Genomic DNA, 12,183 nt, shown 5'->3' with positions numbered 1-12,183 from the left:
CACTTTTGTTCTTGAAATAATTGTCGTAAAGAAACACACACAACTGATTTTACACATAAAGGCCAGTTTATTTGCAGTGGATAGTACTTCTCAGCCTGTAAAAACAATTGTATGATGTCTTCAGTTGCTCTGGAGGAGCTTTCTGAAGTCTGAGAAAATAACACTGAGAGTGTTTTACAGGCAGGGAGGCTCTAATGAAAGACATCATTTTGTGGCATCATGGGAAAGGTAGGATCCAACATCTATAAAGTATGACTCATATCTGACCATTCTTCTTCTTCTTCTCTTTTTTAAACATTTTTTTTAACAGTAATCTGTCTTGTACATGTCCCCAACTTTGTGGATGTGCAATACTAAATCACTGTAGAGCCCTTTAAAATAAATCTATTAATAGACCCAGATCATTTGTACTTGCATTATATTGAAACTGTGTAGTTTCAGTGCATTTAAAATGTCTTTTTATCATAAAATTTCATAATTTATTTTAGATCCTGCTGTATATCTCTGACATTTTTACAAGCATCAACCCAAAGTAAAAAAAAGAGAAAGAAATCTCAGTCAGATATTCACTGTAATCTCATCAAGGCAAACAGTGCTGTCGATTTAATAAATCACTTCCTTGTTCCTCTATAATAACAAATTATTAACGGATGTCCAAGATAAGAGTTATTGAATCAAAGCTGTATTGTTTACATTGTAGTTGATCCTATGAATGTTGACATTGCTCATTGGAGTTTGTGCAGAAGCTTTTTATCTGGTTTTTACAACGTTGAATGACAGAGTATAACGAAGTAGTTTAAACTGAATTATGATTATGTCCTAAATGATTATATTAACTGAATGTAAATACACAAAGATGCACCACCGGCAGATGAGGGTCAGTGTAAAGCCAAGGGATTAAGCTTGCATGGCAAAGATGGTGTTGGCACTGCTGCACAGCAGAGATCAAGTTCTGTGAAGGCATGCACACATGCATGAAAGTCAGGGTACAGCCAGAGAAAACTCTGTCAAATCTGTGCAATCCTGCTGCAGGAGACTTGATGAAAATTCTGGGGAAAAAAAGTTTTTGGTTTGTAATTTCGAAATAACAATTAAAAAAAACTAGACTGCATTGAGAGTTTCTGTATTTTAAATATGAGAAGCACTCACTTAGTAGATGCCTATTTGGAAACCATTTGAGTTTAACCAACAAAGAATCTTTCACAGCTTTCACTAAATTGAATTCAAGGGCACATACATAGGCAATTTTATTTACCACTGTGTGTTCTATTGATGTTTTAGCTAAAGCTATCTGGTCAGAGTTCTTTCCTGGATCTTGTTGAATAGAAATTAAAAATAACAGTAGTATTTACATGACTCCAAATATTTAATTTGTTTGGCTTTCCACCTGAAACAAATCACTCTACCCAATTACAGTGAGACGTTTTGTACCCAGAATCAACCAAAACCAAAGTAGTAATTGCCTTACAAATCTAATTTCCTTGTTCTCAGAGACTTTTTCTTCTTTTATTCAAAACATTCTTGAAATTTGCGTGAATACACTCCAAGTCAGAATTCATTTTACTCTTTATGAGCACTGAATTAAATTCAACAAGCGTAGGTCAACTTCCTCTTTCTCTGTCTTTCTCGTTAACCTCTATCCCCTCCGGCCTCCTGGTTAGCGCTGCAGCTGCTCCTACGTTATGAGTGTGCTAAATGTGAATAGAAGCATAAAGGCTTTGTGTGTGTATGTGTGTGCATGTGTCCATATGTCTGTGTGTGGTATGTTCCAATGAATGGTGAATGTGCAGGAAATTGTGTGTGTGTGTGTGTGTGTGTGTGTGTGTGTGTGTGTGTGTGTGTGTGTGTGTGTGTGTGTGTGTGTGTGTGTGTGTGTGTGTGTGCGTGCGTATGTATGTGTTTATGTGTGTCTGTGTACGTGTCTACCTAATTAGTTTGCAGATACAGTCTTGTGTCTTCCTTCAGATCATGTGATCTTGTTCCAATAGTACAGCAGGGGGTCTCAGACAACTATCTGCTGAATTTGGCACTATGTGCATCCATAAATACACTAGTCACAGAGCACGTTTCATTTCCTAAGATAACTTTGTCTCACAACCATACCAAACATGCTCATGCTAATGTATAATCTGCAGTGATATCTGTTTCATGTCTTTTAGTTTGGGGTCGCCCTTCTGTTGGAATAACTCATGATCCCTTTTTACTGTGAGGTCATCCTCTGAAAGCGAGAGTGATTTTGACACCACTGTCAGCATACTGTAACAGAGGGAGGCAGGCAAGCAGGCATGTCCTGTTGTTATGGTTGCCATGTTTGGACCTGAATTGGAATTCATTTCTCGCCGAGCAATAGTACAGTAAGCTTTCTTTTTGTTTGCTCTCACCAGTGAGGTGATCTTTTCGCACACACAAGCAGTTCATTGCATTCAGAACAGGTTTTTATTGTCACAATGAGAACCTGAATTAAACATGTCATCAAAAGATTAAAGAGAATACAGTGTGTCTTAGTTTTGATTCCCATTTGTGTGCATTGTATGATTGCAGTTAATGAAGCGATTTAAACCCCAAATAACCAGTATTTCTTCACTGCCAAATCAGTATTTCTCCACTGCCAAAAATCTTCTCCATCTTATCGTAGAGTCGTAAAAACAACTTTTTTCATTAATTTTCCACAAATCAGATCTATCAAGGTTTAGCAGATCAAGAAAATGTAATTTCACTTCAGAGAATCCATTTAAATACTGTGTAACTGACAGATATGTTCACTCATTTTAGGAGTTAAGACTTAAAGGACCCAATTACGAAGAGAAATAATTTGATTAGAAGAAGATTGTCTCAGTCTTCAAGTGATGATAATCAACATCGTTTTACTAATGATGGACAACAGAGTAGTGTGAGTCGCCGGTAGTGACAAACCCGTTTAAGAGTTATCATCAACACATTTTCCCTTTGACTGTGGAGCAGTATAGCATCTTTTAGCTCTCTGTTTTGGTTCACTCTCACCACTATCATACAGTGGTGTCATTTAGTACATAGATGTTTACAGCAAAACAGCTCCGAAAAACTGACCATGTGTTATGGCTGACAGACAAACTTAGCCATGGCTGGTGAATTTAGTGGAGCATTTAGCAGCTAAAGAGCTACATATTTCCCTCAAAGGATGAGTAGAGACAAATACAGATCTAAGAGGAAATTGAATACTAAACTTTATAAATATAAATATTAGATATTAACCAAATGAATGCTGATGCTATTCTGTATGCTAACAATTTAATCATATCCACTTTAAAGGTAATAATATGTCAATGTTTTTATATGGCTTGTTTCCGCTGCCCCCAAGTGGCCAAAAATCATTAATTGCAAGTTTAAAGTTAAGTTAGTCCTGCTTTTATAGTTAAAAGTCACAGTCTGTACAAAATGCAGTGAAACACCCTATATCTTTAGACCTTAGGCAGTAACTGGTTCCTCTGGGGTCACTAGATCTTGTGTAGTAATACTTTTCCACACACAGCTCACTTATAAATGTTTCACAAGTACACCACTTTAACACTCAGTTCTCCTGCCTTGAAGCTATATGTGCTGTATGGACCTGATGAGATATTTTCCACCTTTAGGAACAGCAGTTCATCCTGCGTTCGCCTCATAAAGTCTCAATCCCAAAGACAATTAGGACAATCCAATAAGCTTTACTGTAATGCCGGCCTTATGTCAAGCCCTGCAGCTCTCTTTGTACGTCCACACTGTCGTGGCTCAGTTCAGCTACATAAACAATATACCGTAAAATGAACAGCAGTAGCAATGAGAAGGACCTGGACACAGCAGAGACAGAGCAAATTGATAAATTAAGCTAAGATTTAGAGAGGGGAAATGGGAGCTTGTGCTGTATCTGTGTGGAGTAGGGATGAAGTTTCAGGGATATTCCGGGCAGGCACCAATAATTTCCCCCCAGCTGTTACGAGGTGACCACAGGGCTTTATATAAATCAACGGACTGTCGTACAATTTATGCAGAGCGAGAGTTGAATAGAAAGCTCAAGGCATCCCTGTGACCATCCACACCACTACAGGGATCAGATTACTCAAACTAGTATTCTCTCACTTCCAACTAAGGCCGTTACCCGAGTGAGCGGTGCCAGTTGGTGTGCCCTTGAGTGAGACAGCGCCCCACTAAGCACATGTCGATTTGGGGATTACATTCAGGGGTTTAGGAGGGGAAAGGAGGCCGTAATCTGAAACTGTTGTGTCTTGTTGCTGTGCACTTTTCTTAATGCCATGCTATCATGCAGCATGCGTCGGTATTGTATGACTGTTGCCTGAGGAAGTTCAGCTGGGGAGACTATTTTTGTCTCACCAGATGAGTGCTGCCCCATGTTTTGTTCCTCGCTAATTTCATTTGAGTTTTTTTAGCGCCACAACAGATGCTAGAGGTTTCGATTTTAGACTGCCGTCATTGGTTTCCCCGTGAGAAAGACGTGAAAATATTAAAGGAACAGTTTGACATTTTGGGAAATATTTGCTTTCTTGCCAACAGTAAGATGAGTAGATCAATATACCACTCTCATGTTTGTACAGTAAATATGAAGCTACAGCTAGCAGCCTGCTCTGTTCAGAGTTAAATAAATCTGCCCACCAACACCTCCTGGAAGTCTCAGCCCAGAAACATAGTCCAACACATACAGTACAAGTACACTTGTAAACAGCACAGCTTGTTCTTTTCACTCCTGAGTTTTTAAACAGATTGAACAAATGAGACATGCTGGTGGCTGTAGAATCATATTTATCATACTGACATGTGGTATTGACCCTCTCATCTCCCTTTCGGCAAGAAAGTGAATATGCCTATTTTCCAAAATGTCAATATTCTGTTATTAAGTTAAAGGATAATTACAGTTATTTTTGTAGTTTTGGCTGTCATTCCCATAATAATGTATAATATTATGTATAATAATAAATGTGTGCTCAAGTTTTTCACTGAAATCTGAGAGCACAGCGGGTTTGGCAAAGTAAGATATATGAACAGTCGGACAATCAGACAGGTTCAAAAAACCTGACAGGTTAGTCAAGCTTATTTAGCTTGTTCAACTTTTACCTATATCAGAGATTATAACCAACATCACAAGTGCAATCTCTTTTAGTTTTACCTCCAAATAAAGTAGTTTAGATAGTCTAGCTAAACTTCTGGCTTTTTCACAAATGTATCCATTTTATTTAACTCCATTTACATCTCACATACAGACATAGCAACACCAAATAAAACAAAAACTATGTGTATAAAATATGTTATTTTTTAATTTGGGTGGGCTGACTCTTTAACCACCAACTATTGTGGCATTGGCTTTGCTAATGAAGCGTGCTCTCAGCTAACCAAGTTCAACATATTAAGGTTAGACTTTTTTACACACCAGTTCATGCCAGGGCTGGTTTGATGAAAGAATTACAATACCAGAGGTCAATAAACAAATAGTGTTGGTTAGCTCCATATTCAAGTGAAATAACAGTTCAATCCCCATCATGCTCCAGTTAGCACAACATCGACAAATTATTCTTCAAGCAGGTCAAACTCTCTGCTGTTAGAATAGATATTGATATGTTTGCAATGTGTTGTGTGTCTCTGTGATTATCTTCCATGCCAGCATGAAAATAGCTGAGGCTTATCCCGGTATTACCATGCCATTATATGGCACTAATTAAAAAATAAAGCATGTCTACTCTTGCCCAGCTGCTATTAGACCCTGTTTAGCCTACAGGTTTGCTTTGAAACACTCCCTCATTACAGCGCCTCAAAGAAATATCATACAATAGCGAGTTGAAAAGGGCAATGCTTGAATGGAGTCTTAAAGGGGAGGCTGTACTTGGCCTTCAAGTATACATTCCATCAGCTCAGTGCTTCCTCTGTGGTCCCGCTCCCCTGGCCCACCCCCCTCCCACTCAAGACTCAGTTCCCACAGGGGACTTGGCCAAAGCAAACTCCTCAGAGGAAGTCTCTCTCTCTTAGCAGTGAGAGAGAGAGGGAGAGGGAGAAGAAGGGAGGGAAGTTCTATCATCTGGCTCAATGGGACCTGCTAGGCAGTAGGATGTACAAGGAGGTTGTTATGACTCCGTGGCCATGCTATGTCTATGATGTGGTGGTGAGTAAAGCCCGTGCGGCTGCTCTCCTGTGAGGTCAGTGTCAGATTTAGCCAGCAGGTCCCTTGTGGTGTCTGGGAGTGTCTGTTTTCTGACTCTATTATGTCTAGCGCTCAGAGCCTTCCTGGAGCTGCAAACCTCAGGGTAGAAATAGTACCAGACAGGCAGACATCCTTTGTCGGGAAAACAACAGTCACGTCAGTAATTACAGACTCTGATTACACCATGGCAGCAGTTCTTAGGAAACCACTTGCCTCGAGTCAGGCAGGTGAGGGGTCGAGTCACCGTCGCTGAGCAGGTGAGGGGTCGAGTCACCGTTGCTGAGCCATGCAGCAGGATGCAGTCAGCAGGAGGTCTGGGTTAAAAGAATTAACCTACAGTAGCATAACCAAACCAAGTGCTGTGTGTGTGTGTGTGTGTGTGTGTGTGTGTGTGTGTGTGTGTGTGTGTGTGTGTGTGTGTGTGTGTGTGTGTGTGTGTGTGTGTGTGTGTGTGTGTGTGTGTGTGTGTGTGTGTGTGTGTGTGTGTGTGTGGTTAGACAGGTAGAGGAGACATGTATGAGTCAGAGCGATATGAGGGGAGTGTCCAAACATGTCATGTAGGTTCATCTCATGAAGCAAAGCAATGACAGTATAAAGAGGCAGAATAGAAATGAGAAGTGTAGGGCAGTCTAGGGCTGAAACTATTATTTTATTTATCGTTTAAGCTGAGAATTCTGTGATTGACCTTTATGTCAAGTCAGTTTATTCATGGAGCACATTTAAAAGCAAAAAAGTTCCCCAAAGTCATTTTCAAAAAAAGAGAAAAATCAAATAAATATATGAAAATAATACTTAAAATCAAGAAATAAAGACATGGAAATTAAATATGGACCAAAGTCTAAACCACAACTGGCTTACTGTGCAGAGAACTAATGAATAAAAAACAGACCAATTATCCTTTCATTATGACTATCAAAAAGAGATGGGTCTTAACACGTGTTTTAAAGATATTTGCGGAGGAGGGAAAATATTTGAACATTTAAGGGCAACAATGGAAAATGCTTTTAGCCTACTCAAAGATAGCACAACGCGTCTTTGAGTGTCTTGAACAACGTGGAATGAAGAGCAGTGATTGGCTTGTAGATCTGAGGGGTCTGGAGGGATATATAGTTTTTAAAATCCTGATTAATCAACTATCCAAAACCCAAAGATTTTTAATTTCATATGAAACAAAAACAAATGGCAACTTTTGTGAAGTGTGAACCAGCAAGTAGTTATAATTTTTGCTACATAAATAACTTTATGAAACTAACTTTATGAAATATTTATTGAAACTCTTGTCAATTAATTTTTTGTCAATCAAACAATTTTGTTTCAGTATTACACCAGACTTTAGTATCTGTTGTTCAGGTATGTGGTGCCAGACCTGACTAACACATCCACCCTCGAGCAAACTGTACCAGACACACACACACACACACACACACACACACACACACACACACACACACACACACACACACACACACACACACACACACACACACACACACACACTCCTACACACATACCCTCCCACACACACATATGCATGTCTACACCCGTACCCACCACCCTACACACGTGTCCCGACACCCACTCATAGCTGCGTGTACACACGCACGCTCACACATGCACACACACAAAGAGCGTCTGGCTTCATGTAGAAAAGCTGTGATACATGATTCATTACAAGCCGGGTTTCTCACTTAATGCTAAATGAGGTTTGTCATTAATTTCCATCTTGAGGTGATTACAGCGAGCAACGATTAAGGTTTCACAACTACACGCAACCCTGCAGGAGTGATTTCCATTGAGGATTTTGAAGGTAGACAGAGTAATCATTTGTCTTGAATCGCACACACAGATGAGAAGATGGGAGTGTTTGCCTTTCCTGGAGGCAAAATGTCATAGTAGTGAGTAAGAGAGCAGCAGGCAGGTCTGTGCTGGCCTCTGTGCCTTCCTAGGTAAACATATCCTCTGTCTGAGATAGCTGGAGATAGCTGAGGAGGTTAGCTATCTCAGCACAGTCTCGTAGCTTGCCACACACACACAGACATACAATATATACAATAAAAAGCTCCTTTCAGACAGCCAGGATTTTGTGGCACTTAACAAAACAGCTGCAGGTTCTAAATGTTGAATGACTCTGTAGCCGTGCGTTAATATGCAACTCTTTCGGAACACTTCAACTCAATCGTCTGTCAGATCTGAGTGCAATTACTTTAATTTGTCTCCCTCGCTGTCTGTGTCTGTCTCTATATTGCAATATTTCTGTGGTTCGGGGAGTCGATCTGCTCCACCTGACGGCGCCTCTTCTGCCTGGCAGGGAGCAATGTAGCCCTATTGGCTGCCAGCCAGACCGGCTTGAGTGTCTGCTCAGCTCAGCTCAAAGCCCTGCTCACACACATACTCACACACACACTCACAAACAAACATGCAAACATGCCGAGCTCAGATCGGCATGTAATTTTCTCCCTTTCTGTGGCTGTCTGCTCTTTTACTGTAAGAAAAAGAATTTTAGTCATCTTGTTCTGACAAATGCGTGTTGCTTATGAATAATGCCAGATACACTCATGCAGTTTTTAGAATTTGTGGGCTCTTGAAATATCCACTATACTTGATGATGTAATATCTGCACTTTATCTCTGCGAGGATCATGATGATTAAACGTCTATTTTCTTTCTCTTCTCTCCTTAGTCTCCCAGCCCCGTCCCAGCCAAGAGGTCCAAATTTGACAAACCACAATCCCCATCAGCTGAAAAAGACAGGAAACCTGACTGGTTACAATCGCTGTCAAAGTCTGCACACAAGGTTTGTATGCTGTTTTTACATGTTACTGGTGTGAAACAGGATTTACTGTTAAGCTCAAAGGTCAAAGGGGTGACGTAAAATCCGTTGTCCCATTTGAATCATCACATTATCATCATATGTATGACCTCTCGTCATTCGGCTTGTTAAATGAAGAGGGGCCTTTGAGTGTGTTCGTCATGGCTGATTAAATGTTCTAGTGGTAGTTTACTGAGTGTTTATCCAAGCTTGTTGTTGTGTTTGTTGTTCCAGGATCTGAAACAGGTCCAACTGAAACAGAGGCCCTCTGCTTTCCGCCCATGGTCTCCTAAAGCAGCAGAAAAGGAGAAACCAGCTACTCAGAATGAGGTGGAGAGGTGAGTCATCCTGATAGTTTTTATTTTTCAAGACAGAATATCTGTTAAATCAAGACTATAACCAATGAAATGCTTTAAATATACATTTATCGCCTCCACAGGTCCTATTCAAAGAATCAGGAGACTTTGATGGCTCCCAATCTGACACAAGCTCCCCTGGCCCCTCTGGTCCATCCCATGGACAGCCACGCTCCTGGCAGGGGGGCTGCAGCCATTTCCAGGCCACCACATGAGCTGCATAATGGTGACGCACAGTCTGCAGCAAAATTGGCCCCTTCCAGTGCTACCAATAGAACCGACGATATGGACACTGATGTAGAAATTGATGTGGATGACTGTGATGATCGTGAGTATCACCCATCATCTGGAGTTTGGAATAATTAGAGAGACTGAAAAACTGAACATTATGAGAGTCAGTCTAAATAAGACTACGATTTGACTGTTGCAACTTTTATTAAACAAGTCTCACTGGAAATGAGCCACAACAGAGCTGGTTCACTGTGATTACTGGGCAACTGCACCACCTGGTGTTTAATGGAAGAAGTACAAGAGAGAGACAAGTTGCTGTCTGCAAATGTTGCTGTTATGTAGTCACAAAAGTAGGAAGGAAGGAATGAAACATTAGTTGTGGTTTCCTGTTTTGTTTCCTTCTTTACACATGCTGCCATAAAACTTTCTATGAGGGTTAAAAATGTTTTTTGAAAAGCCAGAGAATATGAGGTCAATCAATAATCTTTTAGTTTTTTCTAGTTTCATCACGACAAAAGCCTACCTTCATAAAGTAGATCTTTGAGATCAAACACAACATAATTCTTGCACCTTAAAATCTGTCTTAATAATGTTAAATCTCTCTGTCTCTTAGATCCAGTGCCAGCTTCCTCCCTGGCTTCACCTCCCTCCGCCTGCACTGGTGTGTCTCAGACTCTGACCCCTCAGAGTGTTGCTCGGTCTCAGGAGGGACCTGCCTGGCTTTCGGCAACTGTTTGCCCAGAGTTGGACACCCTAAGACAGATGCTCTATGCTGGTCTGGACACAAAGGAAGCCAGAGAAAAACTCCTTCAGGAGATTGTCAGGATGAGAGTGAAGCAGGAGGAAAAACTGGCAGCCGCTGTGCAAGCGAAACGCAGCCTTCAGCAGGTATCACAACCCATTCATCTAGAATACTACATGAGAAAACGTAAATGATAGCACAAGACTTTCACATATTAGTGTTCTAAACATGAGAGGTTTGTGACATTTTTTACAGGAATTGGAGTTTGTGAGGGTGGCTAAGAAAGGACGTCTTCGTGAAGCCATAGAAGCCAAGCGAAATCTGAGAAAGGAGATTGAACGCCTTCGTGTGGATTGGGAGAGGAAAATGAGGGACGCGGAGGAGTCTTGTGGGCGGCTGAAGAGAGAGTTGGAGAGGGAGAGACAGTTGCGAGTTTGTGACAAAGGCTGTGAGTCTGAACGTCTCCGGGTCAAGTATTCCACTCAGGTAAGACACCTATTATCACTAAAAGATTGCTGATCATATTCCTTATTAGTATTTCAATTATTCTGACTGATGTCTGTGTTCACTTGTGTTGTGCAGATTGAAGAGTTGCATGTGCAGCTACAGCAAGCAGAAGCTGACCGGGAGCAGCTGAGGCAGGAACTGCAGCAGGAGAGAGAAGCTCGGCAGAGTCTGGAGAGTATCGTTAAAGACCTGCAAACCCAGCTGGCCCTGCAGGCTGACAACTGCCCTCCTGGAGACTCCATAGACGCACACAGACAGACCACACAGCACACCAATGGATCCTAAAGTTGCACATTCTCAACTGGAGTAAGAGACTCAATAAAAAGGAGCATGGTTAAGGACTTTGTTGCACCTCCTGTTATGGAAAAAGAAACTCAGCAAAATGCAAAGTCAGTTTTGTAGAGGAAAGATCTGTCATATATAATATGATATGATATAAATCAATATTATTATGGCAATATATGAATTTTATGAAATGAACTGGAAAGTAGCATGATGTCTGAGCATGTTGTAGAGCGTGAAACTAAGAAAGACTTCTTCAGTGATGAACACATCTCTCCAGTGACGTCAGAGCCCTCAGTTAGACACCTGACGCTGTCCAAGGATATTATTTTGGTATAAGCTATTCTAAGATGTGCAAATACAGCCACATAACACTACTTGAATATGAAGGGAAGAAACATGTTGCGCCTGGTGAAACATGAGTAGATGAGGAAACTCTTGGTGCCACAAAATATTGGTACACTCAAAGGTGTCATTGCAGACCACTGGAAACAAGAGACACCAGTTTACCACTATTTACTTTTAATATCAGCTTGCTTTTTATAACTGTGTAGAGGATGTACTTTTTAAGAAATATTGCTTGCGCAGCACTGTTATTCCACAGGCAAGAAAAAAACACCCATATACAAACATGTACGCATGTATACCAGCTTGTCTACCTTTTTGTATTTTATAAACCTGACGTATTGGAGGTTACGTGGGCCGCCTTCAGGCCCACCACTGTTTTATGCTTAGATATTTTATGGAAGTGTTACTTTATAATATTATGACATGACTTCATTTGTTGTTGTTTTCCAGTAATGTTTTTGCAACAAACCATGTGATGAATTGCAAATGTCCTCACACATTAGTTCAGATAAGTCTACAATTGCCCTCCTAAAAGAAAAAACAAACTCCAATAGCTGTCTGTTTTGTTGAAATGCGGTACTTCTGATTTTCTATTGAGTATTGTAAAATAATTTATATTCTATAATAATTTGCTGCCTATCGACAGAAAGCATTCATTTTTAGTCACTGGTTTTAGGGCTCTTAAATCAACAAATGCTGTTTATATTAACAACATTTCTACATATATACAAAATATGGATATATAT

General features: G+C 40.5%; 1 protein-coding gene across 1 annotated transcript in view; it reads left to right on the top strand.

The window, feature by feature from the left end:
- Window positions 1-11,809, top strand: part of skib (v-ski avian sarcoma viral oncogene homolog b) — a 32,255-nt gene extending 20,446 nt beyond the window's left edge. The window contains exons 2-7 of the mRNA XM_062415955.1: window positions 8,843-8,956; window positions 9,206-9,309; window positions 9,411-9,655; window positions 10,172-10,446; window positions 10,556-10,786; window positions 10,883-11,809. Coding sequence (XP_062271939.1) covers window positions 8,843-8,956; window positions 9,206-9,309; window positions 9,411-9,655; window positions 10,172-10,446; window positions 10,556-10,786; window positions 10,883-11,092 — 1,179 coding nt within the window. The 3' untranslated portion in view covers window positions 11,093-11,809. The remainder of the gene's footprint in view (window positions 1-8,842; window positions 8,957-9,205; window positions 9,310-9,410; window positions 9,656-10,171; window positions 10,447-10,555; window positions 10,787-10,882) is intronic.
- Window positions 11,810-12,183: the final 374 nt, after the last annotated feature.

The sequence above is a fragment of the Scomber scombrus genome, chromosome 3 (assembly GCF_963691925.1).
Source record: "Scomber scombrus chromosome 3, fScoSco1.1, whole genome shotgun sequence".
NCBI lineage: Eukaryota > Metazoa > Chordata > Actinopteri > Scombriformes > Scombridae > Scomber > Scomber scombrus.
Note: the sequence above shows the minus strand (reverse complement) of the source record. Positions and strands in the feature narration are given on the sequence as shown.